Source organism: Hemitrygon akajei, chromosome 8, assembly GCF_048418815.1.
Source record: "Hemitrygon akajei chromosome 8, sHemAka1.3, whole genome shotgun sequence".
In the NCBI taxonomy this organism is placed as follows: domain Eukaryota; kingdom Metazoa; phylum Chordata; class Chondrichthyes; order Myliobatiformes; family Dasyatidae; genus Hemitrygon; species Hemitrygon akajei.
In genome coordinates this window covers 138,426,608-138,450,906 of record NC_133131.1, presented here as the reverse complement: position 1 = coordinate 138,450,906, position 24,299 = coordinate 138,426,608, and the positions used below count along the sequence as shown (strand labels likewise).

The 24,299-nt window shown below is 38.3% G+C and overlaps 1 protein-coding gene across 7 annotated transcripts in view; it reads left to right on the top strand.

Annotated features, from left to right (window-relative positions):
* The window catches only part of mkxa (mohawk homeobox a), a 40,450-nt gene that overhangs the window by 9,939 nt on the left and 6,212 nt on the right, over positions 1-24,299 (top strand). For 6 of the 7 annotated variants that reach the window (XM_073054728.1, XM_073054729.1, XM_073054725.1 and 3 more), the window contains exon 5: positions 7,600-7,929. In XM_073054728.1, coding sequence (XP_072910829.1) covers positions 7,600-7,929 — 330 coding nt within the window. Of the gene's footprint in view, positions 1-7,599; positions 7,930-17,842; positions 17,957-24,299 lie in introns of all 7 variants that reach the window. The other variant, XR_012100037.1, reaches the window with a different exon arrangement.

Below are 24,299 nucleotides of genomic sequence, written 5' to 3'. Positions count from 1 at the left end.
AGTTGTAAGGCCCTAGTTCATTTTCCTTTCCCTTATACATAGTGAGAAAGGAGCTGAGGAGAGGCTGCTAAGCAACCCCAGCTAAAAGTATAATAGACCTATGATCAGTATTTACAATCAGCAAAAAAAAAATAAAAAAGCTTCCTAAATCAATCAAAGGAAATAGTGATTTATTTTTGTGTGAAAACAGAAGTGAATATGAAAACTGATTACAGTCAGAATGATAAGTTAATGATTGATACGGATGATAAGATTTCTAAATTTAAGAGCCACAGTTAAAAATCGGGAAAGATGAATGCCTGTATGTAGTCCCATAATTAATATGATGTTTTTCTATGAGAATCCCAGCTGCTTTTGGAGACATAATTAAAATCCTGGCAGCAACCTTGGCCCAATATCACTATAACTAGACCAACCCCATCTTGAGACAACAATGATTACAGTGTTTTAGCTATTTAGTTACTGTGTTTGCTATCTGGAGCAGGACTCATTATTATGTCCCAAACACTGATATAATTATCAGATAGGGTTATATCATATGCATCATATTTCCACCATCTCAAATCCTTTCATTTCATGTTAGGTAAGGCTAATTTTCCTCCCTTGCCTTGGTGACCTTTTAACAATATATTGACTTTCGAAGTGTGAATTGACTGAGCACTTTACAAGTCTTATTAAGGCAGCTGCAGCTGTAATTTTATAACTCCAACTTTTTCTCAGAGTAACTTTGCACTGAAAAGAACGGTTGTCAGGCGAGGTAGGTTGCTAGTTTTAGAACTGAATGATCAGATGTACCCGATGCAAAACCATGAAGGCTCCAGTCAGACTTTTGGATTAGAACTTCCACAGAAAGCTAAACGTCCCATGTCAGCAGGTATGTTCAGGAGGGCCAACCAGTGCTGTATGTTGACTTTGGAATTGTAATAGCAGTTAATAGTCTGTTTATTCTGAAAGAAGCTGCACATTTTAGCTCATTATTAATAGGCTTTACCTAATCTGAATGGCAACAATAAATGCCTTATTGACTTTTGACGTTATTCTTGAGCCCAGCAGTTCTGGACTTCCACTAAGTGAGTCATTCTTCTATATAAACCTGATAAGGGAAAATGGGTACGTTAATGAATTGTGCAGAGTGTCATAGTGCCACAATCAGCCAGTGATGTGAAATTAATTGCAATGGAGTGAAAGAGTTTTGGTGGTATTGGTTCAAGAGGATAGAAGGAGGGGCTTGCAGCCAAGATAAATTGGAAGTGTAAGGCAGTATATAGGATAGATTCCGGTGAATGATGACAGTTCAGCACTAAGTCAGCAGGCACTTGAATAGTGAAGGGGAGGAAAGAAAAAAAGCAATAGGGTAGCTGAGCTATCATCCTGATTTTTGTGACATGAGTTCCTCATTTTAGTTCTTAGAGATGATGGTTGACAAAAGAAGAGAAGATGACTTAAAGAAGACAACTTGTGGCAAAGTGGCAAAACTAGGTTATCTTTGCAATTCGAAATAATCTTTGGGTAATCATTATATTTCATTCTGGAAACCAGGGACGCTATAACGCCGGGCAGCAAAGACTAGTCTCGGAGTACATAGACGTCTTGTCAGAAGAGAGACGAGGAGGAATTTCTTTAGCCAAAGGGGGTGAATCAGTGGAATCTATTACCACTGATTGCTGCAGAGGACAGGTCATTGTGTATATTTGAAGCAGAGGTTGATAGGTTCTTGATTAGTAAGGGCATCAAAGGTTTCAAGGAAACGGCAGGAGAAAGGGGTTGAGAGGGATAATAAATCAGCCAATGATGTTTAGGTAGAGCAGACTTGATGGACTGAATGGTCTATTTCTGCTCCTGTTACTTATGGTCTTATGATCTTGATTTTTCAGCAGGATATTGAAATCTTTAATTACACAGAGATGAGATAGGATAGTCACAAAGGAGAAAGGCATCCCAGGTTAGACCAGGCTATTTGCATCATTCCATTGTTCTAGTTGAAGTGAGGCTGCAAATGAGTGAAGTTCAGAGGGATCTAGGTGCTCTACTGTACAAATCACAATAAGCTAGTAGTCAGGTCATTAGAAAGCAAACAGTATATTGGCCTTCATAGTGAAGAGACTTTACTACAGTTGTCCAAGATGTAGTTCAGGTGATATCTGGAATACTCTGCACATTGTGAGCCCTTACCTAATTTGTATCATCAGAGTCGGTCCTAAGGAAATGTACAAGAGGACATAATTTTAAGTGTAAGGGGGATTTAAGAGTTTAGTTTTTAGTATAGAGTGGTGGGTGTGTGGGATGCCTTGCCAGGGGTGGTGGTCGAGGCAGATACATTTGGAACATTGAAGAAACTCTTAGATAGGCACATGGATAATAGAAAAGTGGAGAGACATGTTGGAGGGAAGGGTTAGATTGACCTGAGAGGTCAGAGAATGTTGCGGGCCAAAGGGCCTGCACTGTGTTGTAATGTTCTATGTTCCATTTAATTTGTGGTGTGAGAGGATTGGTCAATCAAGAGAGACCAGAACACCATAGGATATAGAAGCAGAATTAGGCTATTTGGCCCATTGAGTCTGCTCTGCCATTTCATCATGGCTGATCTAATTTTTCTCTCAGTCCCAATCTCCTGGTTTCTCCCCATATCCCTTCATGCCCTGACCAATCAAGAATCTATCAACCTCTGCCTTAAATATGCATAGAGACTTGGCCTCTACAGCTGTCTGTGACAAAGAATTCCACAGATTCCCCACCATCTGACTGAAGAAATTCCTCCTTATCTTTTTCTAAAAGGACACACCTCTATTCTGAGGTTGATTCCTCTGGTCTTAGACTCTCCCACCATTGGAAACATCCTCTCCACATCCACTCTATCAAGGCCTTTCACCATTTGATAGGTTTCAATGAGGTCACTCCTCTTTCTACTGAATTCTAGTGAATACAGGCCCAGATCCATCAGATGTTCTTTATATGACAAGCCATTCAGTCCTGGAATAATTTTCATGAACCCCCTTTGAACCCGCTCCAGTTTCAGCACATCCTTTCTAAGATAAGGGGCCCAAACCTGCTCACAATACTCTAAGCGAGGCCCCAGCAGTGCTTCATAAAGTCTCAACATTACATCCTTGCTTTTATTTTCTAGTCCTCTTGAAATGAATGCTAACATTGCATTTGCCTTCCTCACCACAGACTCAACCTGCAAATTAATCTTTAGGGAATCCTGCACAAGTTCCATTGCATCTCAGTTTTTTATATTTTCACTCCATTAGGAAAATAGTCAAATAGAGGCTAGAGAGTTTAGGACTGTATTCCTTGGAATAGTGTCATTTTCAAACATAAGATCTTAAAGGGGCTTGAAGTGGTAAGTGCTGAGATGTTTTCACGAGTGGAAGAGCCATGAACAAGGCAAGAGTTTGAGATGAAGAAGAGAAGGATTCAAAGTAAGGGTCTGGTTATTTAAAACAGAGATGCACAGAAATTTCTTCATTCTGAGTGTAGGGAATCCTGGGAATTCTTTTGTCCAGAAAATGGTGGATGACAAATCATTAGATAAGGTGGAGATAAATAACTATTTTAGAGATCAAGGAAATGAAGTTTATGGGGAATTGGCACAGAAGAGGAGTGAGACCAGAATAGATCAAGCTTGATCATATTGAATGGTGCACCAGGCTTGAGGGATCCAGGGGCCTCAGAATCAGTCGGGTTTAATATCACTGGCATATGTCATGAAATTTGTTGTTTTGGGACAGCAGTACATTGCAATACATAATAATAAAAACTATAAATTACAATAAGAAGGACATATAAAACAAGATTAAATGTGTAGTGCAAAAAAAAAGAGGAAAATACTGAGGTAGTGTCCATGGGTTCATTGTCCATTCAAAAAGTCTGATACCCATTCTTACTCCTATTTTCTTCTGTTCTTACACATGTTAATAAAGGAAATCAAATTCAAAACTCTCACAGAAGGACAAATACAATCAATTTTTTTTTCTAATGTCTTTAACAAATACTTAAGTGGCTGCCAACAAATGTGATACTATTAACTTTCTGCTAGTGATTCTGCATTTTGTAAAGTGTTAATTGACCTTTGGATGGAAACCCAGCAAAATTTGTGGCAGGAGTGGTTGATTTATGATGTGTTACCATCTATCCTTCAGTGAATGTTAATAACAACTTTGAGAAATGTTGATCAAAATCAGAAAGAATCCTGCCGCTGGCTTTGGACCCATGATATCAATAGATTGGATGAAGTAGCTTATTTTATGCCAAAGATTATTTTCTCCAATCACACTGAGGTGTGGCCAGGCTGTTAGTCAGTGTTTGTTGATTGAAACTGGAGAATAGGAGTTGGCAGAAACACAGATCGGCTGCAGCTCTACTTCTGTGTTTTATGTCGTCTACTCTATGAGTCTGTGTGGAACAGCAGCAGTGAAGCTTAACTCTCTGACATAAGCAAGGCACAATCAGAAATTAAAAATAGGGTACTTTTAGGATATACTTTATGGTTAATGCTAGATACTCATACCTCTGCTGTTCTTAGCCTCTCCCCACTATTACTGTCAATTGCATTGCGTAGAGAAGTTCATACACAGACCTGCCTACTTGAACAAGGGCTAGGAAGTGCAGTTTATATTATCTCTAAACATATTAATTCTTCTCTGCTTTATTGATCACTGACAATTTTATAAAATGCTTTCCTTAGTCACCTTTCCTTCCACCTAAGTTAGCATTGATAAGCTAACAGTGTACAAAATAGAATTAAGGCGCAAAAAGTGCAAAGGGTGTCTAGAGTTATCAACTGGCATTCAGTACCGATATTACAATGGAGATGTCAAAATGCAAACACACAGAATATTCAAAAGAAAATTAATATATTTTTATGATTGAAATTGGAATAAATACTTGATGTTGGTAAAATTGTTTCCTAATGGTAACAAAATGCCTATGAATATGTTTTCAACCTTAGCAATATGTTTTTGCTACATTTACCTTGGATGGAAATTAATGATGTCATTATATGTGCATAATTAATGCAAGTAACCTAACAGAGACTAAAATATATCTGTTTCAGAATCGCATACAAGTATTTCACACAAAATATGATGGGAATTCTGAGTTAACAATATTTTTCTAGGTCTGGAGAAGAACTTTGCTGATGAGATGAAAGTGGGATCCTGATGGTTATGTTCAGTTTAGATACTGACAGCATAGGTAGAATTAGGAAAGAGAGTTTGCTAAGAGGGTTTGAAGATCAATGAGCAACGGGTAATAATCCCTCAATTATGCACAAATTAATTTGCACAAGGAGATTAAAAGATGGTGGAAGGGATTTTATATCAATGAAGCATGAGTTTCGGGGAAATGCAAGGATAAAATAAAATAGTGTTACAAAACAGGTAAGGTAAAATTTGATCAGATTGAAGTAGGTAGGATGGGGTCAAGAATAAGAAAAGTACATAGAATTAGCTATTGGAATGATAGAGGGAAGTGATCTACCAGCTATATATAAAAACATAATGAACTAGTTGATTTTTAAACATCGAATTAAATGTTTGAATTAATATTCTGTAGTAAGTGACTTACAGAAGATATAGGAAAATTTGGAAAACAGAGGAAGAGGAGGCTATTGTGATAAAGAATTGGATTAAAGCAACTGAATGGAGGAATTTTTGCTTGGAAAGTCACTTTGGGGAAAGCTAAGAAAGCACTAATGGAGTGAAATCTTTAGGCTCTCTCTGAATATTAGGAGAAAATATATTATGCAGACATGTAGCAGGTCTTTACACTTGCAATAGAGTAGGAAAACCAAATTTACTCTATCAGTTGTGAAGATGAGTTTGTATCAAATATTCACTCTATCAGTTGTGAAGATGAGTTTGTATCAAATATTCAGTGTAGTTTCTCAAATAGTTATGCCAAGGAAGCCACAAAGGAACAGGGTATTTCAGATGTAATATTGTGTGTTGAAATCTGATCAATTAGCAATCACGGAGGTTCTGCAGAAGTGTGATCATGAAATGACCGAATATTATATTTAGTTTGAAAGTGATTTAAGCACGTCAAAAGCTAGCATTTTAAATCAGATCAAAGCAAACTTAGTAGGTATTAGTGAAGTTCAAGGTAGTGGAAAACAAGATTTGAAAAAAACAGAAGCAAAGATTGAAGGAATAATTCATAACTTGCAAAAAGTATCCATTTCCTCAGCAAATAAAACCCTACTAGGAAAGTGGTCTGTTCATAGCTAACAATAGATGTTAAAGACAGCTTGAGATAATAGGAATCCGCTTAGAATGCTGCCAAAGAAAGGGCTGACAGCATGAGAGTAAACTTGAAAGAGACATAAAAACAGATTTTAAAAACTTCCATGGATATTTTTAAAACAACTAGAGATTAGCCAACATCAGCATTTGTACTTGAGAGCCAGAGACAGCAGAAATTACAATAAAGAGACTACAGATCATGAACGAACACTTTGTTTCTATGTATCTGTAGGAAGTGCTGATAATATCTGGAGAAACCAAGGGTTGGTAAGAGAGAGAAATGGAAAGAATTTAATATTAATAAAGAAATACCCAGCAAATCATTTGGATCTGCTAGCCCACATCTGGGAGTTTTAAAAGATGTAGATACAGAACTTCAAAGATTCCCTCAACTTTATAATAGTCAGCACAGCTGGAAGGTAGCAATAACAACCCCAAAGGAGAGAGAGAGAACATGATACTACAAACTATTTTGTCTCAAATCAGTAGAAGCAAGTAGAGTATATTATTTGAACATATTTATATTATTTGTTATAAGTATATTACTTGTTGCACAAAAGCAACAGATACTAACAAAAAGGAAATGGTATTTGACAAAGCTTTAGCGGCTTTTCAAGTTGTAACTAGAAGTATAGATAAGTGAAAGCAATGAATGTGGTGTATTTGATATTTAAACCTATTCTAGTTTCTAAGCAACAAACTAGAAGTTCAGACACAAAATTAGAACTCACGGGATCAGGGGACATGTCAGCATGAGTTTGAGTTTTTGGTAATGAACAAAGACAGACAGTAGAAGTTGTGGTGGCGGGCAGTGACTGGGATGGAGGGGGACATGGGGGATGGTAATGCAAGGATTTATACCTGAGCCATAAACATTTCAGTCTGTCAGTGTATTAGATGAGGGACTGAGTGTTTTCACGTATTCTGAACATACAAAAATAACCAATCATATAATCTTGATAGATAAAACACAATTTTTTTGTCTCTTCCCAAATGCATTTTAACTCTGATTACCAATGCTGTGCCAGTAGAAATAGTTCTGTTTACTTTGTTAGTTATTCTTAACGATGAATCACTTCAGTAATTCTCTCCTTAATCTCCCAAACTCTGAAGAGAACAACTTTCACTTCACTTTGCAGTTTATTAATAAAGTTTCTTATGTTTCATATTAAGAAATGTCTAGTGTGTTCAAAGTCTGTGATTTATAAACATCTATAATAACTTCTTTGATTTTGTACTCGGTGGCAATGTTTCTAAAGCTGAGAATTCATACATGAAATGCATTTATTTCTCTTATAAACCCAACAACAGGATTTTTTATGTTGTTTTACACACTTTATCTTATAAATCTCAGATGCAGAACATCCACCAAGGAACCCGGCTGTCGGAGAATTCAACAAACCCGCTCAGGCAGCTGTTAAAAAAGAAAGTCCGATTCTGAAGGCAGTGGGGAGGGTAGGCACAATAATCAGTGAGGATTATGTGTCACCGCCAAAGTACAAGAGTAGCTTGTTACATCGCTATCTAAACGACTCATTGAGGCACGTCATGGCATCAAATGCAGCTATGAAAGCTACCGACAGGAAAAGAAATCATTCTGGATCATTCAGCTCCAATGAATACGAAGAAGAATTAGCATCACCTTCTTCATCTGAAGCAGATGGGAACTTTGTGTATCGCACTGGTAAGGGTTCTGTATTTTGAACATCAACGTTAAAAAAAGATTGTTATTTAAAGCTGGCAACTCTGCATTTGTTACTCGTGAGAAGTTAGTGGTGGTGGACCTTTCTGGAATGTAATCTTTGAATTTTTGTATCAGTTTACCATAAGTAAATCACTTGACACACTTCGGCAGAGGACAGTCACCATATGGCCTGCTCCTGCTCCTATTTCTTATGTTCAGTCAACCAGTGTTGTGTCATGTACAGGCCAAATTGATTAACAATGTTAAGTTTCCTTCAGAAGATTATATTTGGCAGCATTTTCAGTCTTTAGACAATCCAGATAGCTTCCAGTTACTTTTCTCAACAAGTTTTTATTTTCAAACTAATCTCCATGTGCACATAATCCTCAATGGTTTTGTGCAAAGTTTCCAAGCTAACAATTTGAAACTAATTTTTCTTACTATAAAGTTCATGGAGGTTAGCAGTGACACAATCAAAACCAGCCCACTGACAGGCTTCACTGGAGCCTTTCGTCATAAGGAGACTGGCTCAGAGTTTTAATCAATACGACAAATGAAAGGCTCCCCAACTGTCTTTCTAAAGTGACACTGAAGGATTTTGTGTTGTCACGCAATGGCAACTGTATAGAGAGACTATCACACCCATGAAATGCATCCTAGTGAGGGTTAGAACTTTTGGACTAGATGTAAGAGAAAGTTGTGGGGTAGGGGTTGGAGGGAGTATTCAGTGTGTTTTTGTTTAATCCTCCATTTTAGCATGCAAACGTGCACTCAGAGTGTCAGCTGAGACCCAAGGAAGAATGCAAACATAGAATGACTGACAGGACCACTACGGTGCTGTCATGGGTCCAATAACCTGACACGGATCATTTGAAGAATAGGTACATTGGCCATTTTGTCAGCTCAGTGATATAACAGTGAACAGAAACTTCCTGATGCAGCCACTCTCTTAGCTGGACACATCACCATGAAAATAGAGTTATTCTGCATGATTATAAGACTCATATTAATGTAGCTCCAGGCTGTCCTCTGCAATATTTGTATTAAAAATACTTTAGACATTCTTAGTAAGGAGCCTAAGTTAAGAACTGACATTTGTTTCATTTTCTAGTCAATGTTTAATTAGTCTGGTGTAAAAATGTAGTCCAGTAGTCAATAATGATAGACTAGAAAACCATGGAGGAAGTACTTGAAGAAGGAAGTTCCTGCCCACAGGAAATGTATGAGTTCCCTTTTAACAGAAGTGGAGTATTGGGCATATAAACGTTTTAATTCATGAACCCAGCCAGACATTATTTATGTTTCCAGGGTACTTATGCAATTTTTTTCCAAATGCTTGCATTCATCATAACTGTGGAATATTGAGGCAAATTACAGCTTAAAGTTTCCTTAAAATAAAAACAGAACCTGTTTATAGCTAAATGAATACAGTAGCTGGAAAATTATTTATTTCTGGTTAAAATACATGAGTGGTTGAAACCTCCATAAAAAGCCAGCACAGTACTGTTGCAACTGTTGACTTTGAGCAGGCTTGATTTATAAGACTGAATGTAATGAATGCCTTTAAATAGGGTTGTAAATACATTTTTAAATTACCATTCATCAAATCTCTATACAAGAAACCTTCATTGTACACTTAAGTAATTAAATGCTCAATGCAAGGCTTTTAGAAAGCACAGAAAACTATAATAAATTATATTTAACTGATGCATAATGTTGACAGAAACAAATATTTGAGCTTATGCCATGACATAAATTGCACCATGGACACAGTATCCAGCAGAGCAGACAACAGTAGTTTCCTTTTTTTCCCCATATCGATGAATGAAATAGCATTTCCTAAATGAATTCTGATTGTAAAATATACTGAACTGATAATCAAACATAGTGGCGGGCTTATTCATACATTTACTGCTTATTTTACTGTACATAGTATTATTACAAATTGCTATAATTTGCACATTGCACATTCGGATGGAGACATAACATTTTTACTCCTCACGTATGTGAAGGATGTAAGAAATAAAGTCAATTCAATTCAATGCACTCTGGTCCATATTTATCCCCTCATTGAAGACTGGCTGACCATTGTCACGTAACTTGGTTGTGAGAGCTTTCTGTATGTTAACTGGCTGCTGTATGTTTCAACACTGTCATAGTGGGACAGCTTGGGGCCTCACAGCACCAGAGATCCAGCTCCAATCCTGACCCGTGTGGAATTTGCACTGGTCTGTCACCGGCTGCTCTGGTTTCCTCCACATCCATGCAGAGTGGCAGGTCAATTGGCTTTTGTAAAGAGTCTCTAATGTATTGGTAGAATCTGTGGGGAGTTGAGGAAAATGGGGAGAAAATGAAAACTGGATGTAGAAAGATTGTTTGATTCAATTGTTTGCATTATTTGTGTTCTTTTCTTTCTCTTGTGCATTGTGTGCTGGCCTATTTATTCTTTTCTTCAATTGGGTTCTTTCAGGTTTCTTGCTTTGTGGCTACCTATAAGCAAACAAATCTGGAGGTTGCACAATTTATTATTCTTTGATAATAAATGTACTTTGAGTCTTCGACTCTGTGATGATTGGCAAGGACATAGCAGGCCGAAGAGCCTGTCTCTTTGCTGCAGCTTTCCATAGCTCCATCATAACAGTAACTGCACTTCAAACACACTTTATTGGCTGTTAAATGCTTTGGGATGTCAAGAGTATTTTATAATTCTACAGGACAGTTTCACTGGATTAAATCAGTACTGTTTTAAATTTGGCATAATATAAATTTAAATTCACCAATCCTTTGGAGAGATGTGCACTAAGGAGTGGGAGCTGGAGATAGAACTACCATACTGTCTCACATCCCTTCCTCTTTGGGTTTCTGCACCTACTCCATTTATGTTTGCCTGTTTTGACATCCGGAATCTTCTAGTGTGGTAATTCTGGGAATGATGGTGTTCACTATTCTCGCATCGAGTAGTCGGACTCATCCCCAAAAGGCGGAGGGGGGGAACAACCTTCAAAGCTCATATCTTCCGTTAGGATTGAGCTTTCCATGTGTGTCATACATTTCATCTCAAGTGATTCTGCCTAAAATCACAATTCCTACCTCATGGGAGGCAAGATACTTAGCCATTTGGGAAAAAATTAATAATTGATAAAGACCAAAATGGAACGTTTCTGTGTGGAGCATGCCAGAATATGATTTAAAGGCTACAAGGTCACTAGGGAGTCCAGGGAAAGCTGCAGGTTTCAGAGAGGTCATAGAGTCATACAGCAGAGAAACAGGCCTGTCAGCTCATCCGATCTGTGCTGAACTGTTATTCTCCCTAGTCACATTGACCTGCTCCTGGACCCTAGCTCTCCAAACCTTTCCCATCCATGTACTTACCCGAACTTGTCTTAGATGTTCAAATCAGACCTGTTGGCAGCTCATCCCACCTTCTCACCACCCTCTGAATGGAGAAGTTCCCCCTCATGTTCCCCTTAAACATTTCACCCTTCACCCTTAGCCCGTGACCTCTACTTCTAGTCTCAGCGGAAAAAGCCTGCTTGCATTACCCTGTCTATACCCCTCGTTAGTGGTGCAAGTGAGTGCTGCCCTTTCAGCAGTTGCCATCTCAATGAGACATTAAACCAAGGTCTCATACTTCTTGGATGAATGCAAAAGATCTCATAGCTTGATTTAAATAGAAGTTATGAGTTTTACTCTGTTTTCCAGACCATATTTATTCTTCAAACAACATTATTTAAAACGAAAAATCATTTTCGCACTGATGTATGCGAATTAGCTCCTGCGTTTTACATATTGGCATAAAGGCTACATCTCAGTAGGTACCACATTGACATAAAGCACATTGGAATGTCTTTTTGATTGAGAAAGATGCTACATGTCTTTCGTAAATTCTCTATCGGGCAAGATGACAAGCTTTAATGGTTTCATTTGTGTGAAATAGTTTATGTGGTGGTTGTACTCAGCAAGATAACAGAACCAGATGTAGCTGGGGGTATCAACAATCATGATGCCCACTGCATTTAGTGATTCACACCTTTATTGATGCTAGAAGTTAAAATGTGGCTATTAAATAATTATGTGTGATTAATACCAGAAACAAGACAAAAAATATATCATGTATCACAACAGCTTGCAAGAGTAAACTAGTTAATGACATTCTGCAAGTGTCATAAACTTAGTGGCATGAAATTTGACAGTGGTCATGGAGTTCCAAATGCTGTCTGCAGCACACTGTTTGTGAGACAAATTGCATTGGATGCTATATTGATATGAAGCTGGCATGTCGATTTGTGGAGTAAGCAGATCATGGCTTTGGAATATTTGAAAAATATGTTGTACTTACTGATGTTAGAAAAAACATAGAAGCATAGAAAACCTACATCACCATACAGGCCCTTTGGCCCACAATGCTGTGCCGGACATGTACTTACTTTAGAAATTACCTCGGGTTACCCAGAGCCCTCTATTCTTCTAAGCTCCATGCACCTATCCAGGAGTCTCTTAAAAGACCCTATCGCATCTGCCTCCACCACTGTCATTGGCAGCCTATACCATGCATTCACCACTCTCGGCATAAAAAACTTACTCCTGACATCTCCTCTGTACCTACTTCCAAGCACCTTAAAACTGTGCCCTCTCATGTTAGCCATTTCAGCCCTGGCGAAAAGCCTCTGACTATCCACATGATCAATGTCTCTCATCATCTTATACACCTCTATCAGGTTACCTCTCATTCTTCACCGCTCCAAGGAGAAAAGAATAGAATAGAATATTCAGTTTATTGTCATTTAGAAACCACAACAGCAATGCAGTTAAAAAGTGAAACAATGTTCCTCAAGAATGATATCACAAAAGCACACGACAAAACAGACTACACCAGAAAATCTACGTAACGTTTGGTAATCCCCAAATCCAGAGTCTGGAGAGGCTGCTGCGTATTAATATCGCGCTACCATCTTAGCGCGTTCCCTGGAAAGGAGCTCCAAACCCACCAGACAAAACAAGACTACCAAGACACACCAAGTCAGGAGACCAACTCTACTACCCAACAAACCAAAAACTAAAGCTACAAGACCTACACAAAACCACATAGTTACAACAGTGCAAACAATACCATAATTGGTTAAAAAAAACAGACCATGGGCACAGTAAAAATAGTCCAAAGGTGTTAAAAGACTATAAGTTCGAAAGAAACCACCACACAGTTTCCACAAGTCCTCAGGGTCCCGATAAACTCATCATCCCACGCAGGCGGCAGAAGGGAATACCCCCGCTATGGACTTCCACGGCATCGCTGGACCCAGCCTCGCAGGTGCAGCACACAGTGAAAGTGCCCCGACCGCAGCGGACTCCTAGTCCGTCAAACCTCCGAGCCTCCGACCATCCCCTCCGGCACAGCCTCTCCGAGTACCATCCTCTGCCGAGCGCACTACGATGTCCCCACCACTGGCCATCAGCAACGTGACCCCGAGGACTGGGGGCCTGTTCTTCTCAGCAGAGACCCTGACCTCACAACAGCAGCAGCAACAAAGAAGGCCTTCCTGGAGATTTCCAGATGTTCCTCCATGCTCCCACATCCGTTTTTCATCAGATTAGGATTGTGCACGGCACCCCGCTTGACAAATAACAGATATCAACTCCAGAGAGGCCGCTGCAAACTGCATCGCGCCGCCATCTTGAAGCACCAAGAAGGCCAAATTCACTCAACCTATTCTCATAAGGCATGGTCCCCAACCCAGGCAACATCCCTGTAAATCTCCTCTGCACCCTTTCTATAGTTTCCACGTCCTTCATTTAGTGAGGTGACCAGAACTGAGCACAGTACTCCAAGTGGGGTCTGACCAGGGTCCTATAAAGCTGTAACATTACCTCTCAGCTCTTAAACTCAATCCCACAGTTGATGAAGGCCAATGCACCACATGCCTTCTTAACCACAGAGTCAACCTGTGCAGCAGCTTTGAGTGTCCTATGGACTCGGACCCCAAGATCCCTCTGATCCTCCACACCACCAAGAGTCTAACCATTAATAATATATTCCGCAATCATATTTGACCTACCAGAATGAACCACCTCACACTTATCTGGTTTGAATTCCATCTGCCACTTTTCAGCACAGTTTTGCATCCTATCAATCTCCCACTGTAACCTCTGACAACCCTCCACACTCTCTACAACTCCCCCAACCTTTATGTCATCAGCAAATTTACTAACCCATCCCTCCACTTCCTCATCCAGGTCATTTATAAAAATCACGAAGAGTAAGGGTCCCAGAACCAATCCCTGAGGCACACCACTGGTCATTGACCTCCATGCAGAATATGACCCACCTACAACCACTCTTTGCCTTCTGCAGGCAAGCCTGTTCTGGATCCACAAAGATGTTCTTCTACTAAAGAAAATGACTTTGAATTTCATCACTGCTTTTCTGGATTCTTAACCTATGCTCACAATCCCAGACACAAAGTACACTGCAGATGCTGGGGCCAAAGCAATGCGTACAGTGCTGGAGGAACTCAGCAGGTCGGGCAGCATCCGTGGAAATGAGCAGTCAATGTTTCGGGCTGAGACCCTTTGTCAGGACTAAAGAGAGATGGAGCAGGGGCCCTATAAAGAAGGTGGGGGGAGGGTGGGAAGGCGAAGGCTGGTAGGTGCCAGGTGAAAAACTAGTAAGGGGAAAGATCAAGGGTTGGGGGAGGGGATAGGCAGGAAAGGTGAAGAAGGATTGTAAGGGGAAAGCATTATGTGTAGTAGAAGAAGGTGGAATCATGAGAGGGGTGATAAGCAGCTGGAAGAGGAGGAAGAGTGAAACTGGGATGGGGGAAGGGAGGGGGAGGGAATTACTGGAAGTTGGAGAATTCAATGATCAACATTCCCAGTACTGAAAATAAATATACTTGAAGAGGATGGGTGTCAACATGTCTGCCAGATCTATAAGCTGCTTACAGATTGTGATTCTTGTAACATATTTCTTGGAACTTTATCAGATCTTTTTGTTTTTTTTCTTTTTAATTCCCCCCACTTTTCTTCTATTCTGTTGACTTCTTGTCCATCCTAGTGACTTTTATTCATATGATAACCTAGACAGTTCTAGTAGATTAATAAATCATGTGACACCATACCCAAGCCTATTTCTATCCTTATGCAAAATCCATTCAGGAAGGGGAAACTTTGACTGGTTTATCACTACCATCCAAGTACCAGGAGTACTGCAAGGCTTTATCTTTGTTCAGCTAAAAATAGAATTATATTGACGTTCAACTCTGGGAAATCACTATCTACATAATTTAAATATTCAACATTTTTAACAAACACATGTTTGGAGAAGGAAACTATTTCTGTTTTCTGCCCATGCTTCCTTGGAGAGGTTAAGGCTTAAGCATTATATCACAGGACTGCTCTAAATTCTAATTGCTTTCGGCCCTTCTTACTTAATCAGATGTGTTATCTTAGACCTTGCATATTTTTTCATTCCAAGTTCTAATTTTAAGAGATGTACCCAAGTCTTGGCTGGAACTCTAGATTCCTGGAGGAGGGGACAGACGAGGTGCCAACAGAATTTTGCTCGCCCAACAGAATTCAATAAAAAAGAATTCAAGGGAGCTATTTTTTTCTTAGAATCTGCTTTTCATTTCAATGTTATAGAGCATTGCTGGACACTGGCTCCAAGGATGACAGCTTGTAGAAAGCTTTACTCAAAATACATAGAAATTCTTTTGATGCCGTGTTCCCTCTAATTTGCATAAAAATCTTGTGCTGTGCAATTTTTTTGCCCAGTGACAACATGTGCACACTGAATAATTTCTTCAATAAAAACAGTATTAACAAGCCAGTTCTAAAATCTGCAGACAAATCATAGCAAGCTCCATTTTGTCAGCACCGTCTGCATTAGAAACCAGAAAAGGAAACGTGATTGTGTACGATCGTGAAATATACTTAACATGCCAGCGAGGTAGAGGGTGACAACCTTTTGTGCGCTAGTAACAAAAGATGTGTGTGTGCACGCATACCTTAGAGGGAAGATTGGTTCTATGTTCTGATTTCATGAGACACTGAGCTCAACACTACTTCCACAAGTCACTTGTTCTTATCTGTTGCAATTGGCTTGTCTGTGTGTGTGAGTAGGCGGGTGGGTGGGATGGATTGAAAAGGGTTTGTTTTGCTGTTGTAGTTTTGTTTTGTTGCTATTATTGTTGCTTGTGTTCTGTGGAACATGCACATGACTAATAAATCTGACCCTGAATCTGAAGGTGATGGGTACTACCATCCAACAATAAGTAGAATTTATTCCACCAAGACAACCGACTTCTGTTGCTTAATCACACTCCTTTCATTCAGCCTATCCGTAGAAGTTGTCTGGGATGTAGCTGTTCCTGTTTGTTTGCTTGATCATCCTATACTTTTCCTTAAGCAAATCGTTTACATTAACTGCTTGCAGAATGCAGGTATAGAGGCATGTAATTTTCCTGAACTTAAATGCAGTCTACAATTTAGTCAGTTTATATCCTTGCTGCTCAGAAGATGAGAGTGTGTAAATTCCAAACTTCATTTGGTCTGGTAATCTGCAATTTCAAGCTTTCTGCAATGAAATTCACAGCAAAACACTTGCAATCAAACCATTTATCTGTCCAGCAGTCTAATACACCTGGGCTGACAAAGGAAACTGGACAAAGTAGAACAAGAAGTGAAGAACAATATAAAATTTGTAGTGTCTGATTGTGATTCTTGTGAAGCCTTGTTCTGTGTGCGTATTGTCAGGAAGAAGCCCCGACTTTCAGGGTTTTGATGAAATTGAGGCTACGCATGCCTACCTTTTTGAAGGAACAATATTGAAGCCACATCACTCCGATATAAAATGCAAAATTTTAGGAGAAACAAAACTGAAAATGTTGGTGAAGGTGGGGACAGGGGAGGAGGTCACCAAGTGGAACCAGCTGATAAATTGAGTAAAACGGAATGAATGGTACATAAGACAATGAAAACTATAAAAGGAATTATTATCCCATTAACTTCGGTCTCAGAAAAATATGCTGCAGAACATTGCTTTGAAGAAGCAAGACCCCATACTGCATCTAATGAATAGTTTAGAAATGTGTTCAAATATTAAACTGAGCTGCCACATGATGAGCACAACAGACACGCTGCTTATTGCAAAATGGTCCATTGAAAATTCTGGTACCTAGTAATCTTTATACAATCGAAGTTTTCTTCCTTTGATGTCAATGTAAAACCAGTTTTCTACTGGTTAATCCCCACAATACATTAATTAAATATATTGTTTCTGAATATTACTAAATTTCTTCATTAGTTATTAAAAATGCACGCCAGCTATTCTGACAGTTCACAAAGGTATTCTGACTTTTTACAAGCCCTTCTGAAGTCCACCCATAGTTATTATCAGATTATTTTAGCTGAGCCCAAATTTAGGCACATTATTCAAATGATTATTCACCATTGTGTTTTAAAATAACCTATTAACATTTTTTTGCCTGAGTAAGTTCTTTCTTAAAGACATCTATATCTTATTCCTTCTCTTAAAATATGCTGGAGGCCTTTAAGAGATCCCTTTTTTTTAAAAACTCCATGAGAAGGCTTTATCCTTGAATATTGATCTTGGATTGTTGACCATCCTTCTCAATCACCCGAATGCTATGGTAGGAATCAATTGCATTGCTTGTTTAATTTTAATAAGAGATAAAAGAGGGGCTGAGGCTAAGCTAAGGTCTTCTTTAGTGTATCCTCCTTGGTGATCAAGATGCACCCCATGGAATCTTCTTCACCAATATTGTGAGCCATCACTTTACTGCCTATGTAATATTTCTCTCTCAACTTTACAGTTAAACGTTCAATTTAAACATACGCTCAGTGAGGTTCATGTTCTTTGATCTCACTTGAATTTTTCTTACACACTTTTCCTCAGCCTCGCTCTGTCAAAGTCAAAATATAGATGCCTGGCAACATCATCTTTTATCTCCTACTACTGGAGAGAGCAATTCCTCTCACACAGTCCTGACATAATACGCAACCTATAAAGGTAAGAGTTGAATTTATTGAACCTTGACAATGCTGACAAAGCTATTGGCTCATTAAAATATTCATCACTAATGAAATTTATTGAATATCAGAAAAGCACCAAGTCTTTCATTTGTACAGAATATCAATGTCAATGGTTTAAACAATATTACATCCAGCTAGGACACATGATCTCTCTAAATTTCTTTCACTAATGATAATGATCAAACTGATCTCTGTGCTAAAGATATTGGACAATCATACTTGGGGCACTGAATTTAAACAGCTTACTGCCTAGCTAACTACAGCTCATCATGTATATTAAAAAGATCATTCAGGTGATGTGGTGACTCCTGGTTAATTGGCAGATACAGTTTTTAATTGCCCAAAAAAGATTGGGTTGGAACAAATCAGTGGCATTGCTTTTATACAATTGAAAGCAAACAACAAAACAATCATAATGGTGTTATGTACAGGTCAGAGCAGGTTAAGATAATATTTTTTTGAATTGTTAGTTCAGATTTGTGGATTGCCCATACACTGAAGTAGTTACTGTGCACCATTTCCACACACATTCTCCACTATTTCTGTTTTCAACCAATGCATTGGTTTTGCATTGGCTGAAAATGGCATTCCTAAGAATTTCCTACCAATTATAAAAAAATTAAAAATAAGATTTAGTAAGCTTGCATTAAAATTTTAAAAGTTTATTTCACTCTGATTACATCTATACTGCTGCTGGTTTACATCCAGATGTTATGGGAGATGTGGTCTCAATATATTTTAGTAAAACAGTGCTCTGGGAGAATTATTCCCTGTGAATTATTCTCTTCTCCCAGAGAAAATATTACCTTTGGCTTTCTTTTTCTGTTGTAATCCATAGTTCCACCTTATAATGAAGCACCTCTCCTGGCTCTCGTCGCTCATCAAGAACTATGTTCCTTAGGAGAAGTATTTGGCCATATGGAGAATAAGGGCAAAATTTGATATTTCTCAGCAATTTTAAAATGGAAAACCAAAGATCTTTTGCGAGGGCCTGCATGAATTTCACTGGAATCCTGGACTGCAGAATTACTCTGCATTCTCCAGTATTTTTTTTCTTAGCCAAATCATGCATTAATGTATATTCTATGTTAGGAATTCCCCTACTAGGCAATTCAGTATCTATTTCGCTTATTTGTTAAATTTCCTCATTTTTGTACCCTTTGGCAGCTGTCCACATGAGCAAAAATCTAAGAACCATTCAGAGAAAAAGAGTAAAGTCAATATTTCTTACTATTCTTACAGGGTATTGCTATTATACTTTGCTTGTCAAGCCACACATGTTAATTTTTCAGATGCAAATCACAGGGAGAAGCTCTCCATTTTTAATTCCCATGGCTAAAAGAATTCTATATGCACTAAAATTATCCAAAAGTTCCTTCTTTTTCTGATTTCTACATGATTTCACACTACTTCTGTCAGTCAGTATTTCACTAACCAGCTGATTACTTATTCTGACACATTTAGTGGAGACTGTTAAAATTCACACAGTTAATTTTAAAATTTGCAAAACCTCATAATTATAATTTCACTTGTCCAGTTAAGTAAAATTTAGTTTTTTTTAAAAAAGAAAGTCATGGTTGGGAAATTAACTATCATGGATAGCTTACTCCTATTAATGCAAAAATTTGAAACAATTAAGTACAATTGACCTCACAAGGTTGTTTATCACGGAGGATTTGTTAAGGACTGAATTAAACATTTTATTTTTCTGTTGTTAGATTGTAATTTCTTGATTAGTCATTTTTTCCACTGACAAATGCAATCTGTATCTCATCAGGAGAGAGCACATTGGCAACAGATGTTCTCAGTAGGCAAAGTGCATATTTATTTATTGCTGATGCTAATTATTTATTAGCTAACAATTTTGTAACTCTACTGGACCATAACTTCCTAAAATTTATAAATTAAAGTTGACATGGTGTAATAGGGTCTTGCTAACAACACATTATTTCATTGCCAAGTAAATGGGAAGTCACAGTTTAATTACAATCCTGTAACAATGAATGGTCCACAAAGAAAAGGAAGTCTTTCAGAGGCAGTCATCTGAACCAATGTGATTATGCCTGGGAAAATAACACATAGTGGGACATGGGGGGTGGTTAGGGGAGGGGGTTTGTCCAGGACTGTGCCTGCACCTGGAATCCTTGCATGTGTTTTTTTTAACATTGAAGTGACACCTCAGTGGTGAGCATGCCTTAGGTGCTAAATAGCTGAGGCCTCTGATCCCTGAGCACATCTGATAGGGCTGAAAAAAGGAAAGTCTGAGGCAGAGTTCTACCATAGAAAGGCATCTGAAACACTGATGAAAATAATTAAAGAAATAATGAAAAGCAAACAACTTGCAGATCATTAAAATGTAAAATATAATCTGGAGGTTGAAGGCCCATATGTGTGTGTGGGGGGGGGGGGGGGGGGGGAAAGAGTGTGCGGTGGGAAAGGAGTTTGTTATATTGTTCCTGCTTGTTTTATGTTGTTCTGAACATTGTGGTTATGCTACGTTGGCACGTGAATGTATGGCAATACTTGCAGGCTGCCTCCAGCACAACCTCAGATCGTATTGGTTGTTAACACAAACGACACATTTCATTTGATGTACATGTGGTTAATAAGTAAATCTAAACCTAAAGTTTTGTTTTCAAAAATTATTTACTTATTGTTATTGCCCATTCTGCAAATTGAGAATGGATGAGGAATCTACTCTTTGCCCTACTGTGATTTGACATACTATCAGAGAGGCCTTTCTTCCAGCCAGACAAGATCATGTTGGTGGACTCCACACGATGGAGCATCATGATTTAATAAATCCAAGACTCAGACATAGATTTCTGTAAATCCTCTGTTTAGCTTAGTGCAAATGACTGAACATTAGTGGTTTGCATATTGTCAGGAAGATGTAATCTAAGTATGGAGGCTATTTGCCAGAGGAGAAGATGTGCGCAGATGTATATGTGCGTATGTAAATATGCAAAGGAATCTTTGTGTCCATGTCAGTAACTTCATATCATCTGTGATGTTGTTGCTAGCACCCTGATTCTGAAATATATAATTCTGAAACCTAGTCATAGTTCACTCCTGTGTTATATTTAAATGCATCTGTCGAGCCTCAGTTTTCCCAACATTTTTGAGTGGGTTTGTTTAATGATGATCACATCTCACTACCAGGACTGGGATTGGACCCTTTGATCAAAAACTGCCTGGACTTAATTATTGTACTATGTTGACTCAGGCTGTGTTTGGCTTTCATAGCTATTTTTTTAAAATTGCTATCAATTAAACAGAGATGAAAGTGGTTGGTTGGAAAGTAAGTCTGCACCAGATGACCAATATGACAAACATCCATATTTGTTTGCTGGCAATTTTGAAATATTCATCTAATACAAAGAAGATGTGTCTGTTGAACTGTTTTGTTTGGTGTTGTTTGACAACCTCTGTGTGCTCAAGATATACCCCGCCATACTATTTGACATGAACGTGATCTGGATTTGAACTGTATGCAATCACTCATAATAATATATACTACCCTTTGAAAATTTATTGGCCTCAAATGACTTATCAAGAACTGTGGATTTCATTGATGTTTGGCTCCCGAATAAAATAATTTGGGGGGGGGAATAGCTATTAATTAGAACATTCTTAAAATATGATATTGTCCAGGAAATAGCTTGGCTTGGTATGTTCAATTATGTCAAGTGCAAATTATCTAGAAGGAATTTTCCTTATTGTTCCATCCTACTCATTCTATTCTCAATCCTTGACCACTCCATTGTTGTTAAATGGAAAATTATTGCTAATAATTTACGCATAATAAACGCATACAGTACATTTGGTGTGTGTGTGTGTGTGTGTGTGTGTGTGTATGAGATGTCTATTAAAGTAGATAGATAGAAAGAGTACAGTGGACCCAGCTGTGGAGATCAGAGCCAGACTGGAAAACATTTTTTTGATGCCAGTGCTGCCTGATCGGGCTAAACAGATAATGACTTTAAAATTGCTGTAATCTGGTTCCACTTATGCATTCTTCTTTTTGTGGTGTTATTAGAATACTGATTTTAAAGCTATTAAAAATAATGCATAAGTGTTCAAGGCCAAGAAGTTGCTTGCAATATTCTTTTTTGTAACTGTTACCAGAACGCAGTTGTGGTTGAAGGGAATGTCAAGCACATTAGATGTTTGCACATTGATATTTAACAGTTATTTCCAGGCTTTAAGTATTTCTAATTTCTAATATACCAATCAATAATTTGCTGAAAGGACAATTTCCACAGGACCTTTGATGTAAATGACACAACAAATGGATTGTTGTGAGGTGTAATGGCTTGGAACGTTGTTTTCCCCATCTGGAACTTGGTTTGAATTCAGTTCAGACTACTCTTCACTCTCTCAGGACTGCTAATAACCCTAAGTGGAAAGGTAGCCATTAAACCAACTCCAGAGGATCTAATCTTAGAGCAGACAAACAGCCTTAGTTGGACTCCAGTAAGAATTAAGTTGTCAGTGACATTCAATGCATGGTTGATAGCTCATCTTGAAAACAGAATTAAAACACATTGTTCTGGCAATGTGGAAGGAGATTTATCAGATAGAGCACATCAAGAGCAGTTGATATTAAAATGAACAGAATAGAGAGAATCAGTTTCTAACTATCATTATTTCTCTTTTGATTTAATTGATACCAAATTCATTAAACAGTAAAATCTCAGTGATTCATGATAATGGTTCACTGACAGTATTACTCATATTGAGTAATAGGAAGGAATTTTAGTTCAGTGTATGTTAGCACTTAGAACTTAAGCCAATTCAATAGCAGCTCATAATATTTTCATCATGGAAAAACTTGCATTATGACCTCAGATAATTAATATATTTGCATAAATTTTCTCTACTATGCTAATTATTTTCAAACAAGAACCATTTTACTATGATGAAAAGATAATACAATACAAAAGACATATAATTCTAACATGAAATGTAAAGCTGGAAGTCTAATAATGTTAGAAAGAGCAGATGCAACTTGCTCAAATCATATCTGCATTGCAGAGTCTAAATTATTAGGAGAGATCACACAATACAGGGTTTATTCCCTAGAATTGATAAAGTTAAGGGGATAATTTGATCAATAGTTGCTTTAATTTCAAAGAATGTATACAGTATGCAACCTGAAATTCTTACTCTTCATAGGCATCCACAAAAACAGATGTGTGCCCCAAAGAAAGAGTGACAGTAAAAGCGTTAGAATCACAAAACACCCCTACACCATTCTCCCACACACAAGCAGCAGTATAACAACGACCCTCTGCCTCCACTCTTACTTCAGCAAAAAAAAATCAGCATCCTCTACCCACCAAGCAAGCAACAGCAAAGCCCCCAAGAAAGACCATGATCTGCAGTACAACAAAAACAAGTTGTTCAGCCCAATGGTTTGACATACCACAGGTTCTCTCTCTCTCAGAAAGGTGCAGAAAGGCGTCACTCTTTCACTGCAAGACATAACATAGATAAACAACTCACTAATTTAGGGTGTTAAAAGTCTGCCGTGTCGAGAATTGGTGGCAAACTCTTTCCCACCTTCAAGAAAAAGAGAGAGAACACGCGATTCACCCAGTGCAGAGCCCCTGAGAGGCGATCCGCTGTTCCCAATGTTGTGTTTTCTCTCGTGACGCTTCAGTTGGCCACACTGGCATAGAATCAGTTTGTCCTCAGGGCCGCAAAGCCTTGCAACCTTGAAGGCGTGCTCATCTCCTAGGCTGTGTCCTTGGTATATCGAGAAACGGCTGGTCAATGAACTCCAGGAACAGGTTCCACCACCGCAAAGAACCAAAGCTTGAGTGTAGCTCTAGGTCAGGTTCCTCGACAAAACCTTGGAAAGGAAAAAGAGACGTTAAAGATAGAAATTAAGCTGCTTCACAGATAAGCTCAAAGAAGTTGCCATTCAGTGTCATTGTAACTCCATAGCTCTGTAATTCAAAATTTTATTGGGAACTGATAGAACTAAATAAAGAGAAAATTTTCTGGTTGGAAAAGCTCAGGTTTAAATCTGAGATTCAGAGGTGTTATGGTATTTAGATTATAAATGGGTATATGGAGATGGCATTAAATAACAGGACATATTCAAGAGGCTTATTCAATGAGTGAGCAGAGGTGCATAGTATGGGTTTTACTATTTACACATATGTGTAAATATGATTTAGCCACTAGAGATTGTGCAATAATCACTTTAGGAGAAATCCATTAAGAAACTGGCCTGGGCACTTGTGTAATGTACTATGCCAGACCTTTTCTCATTACTCGTTAGCACCTCATGATGTCCCAGATCACAAACC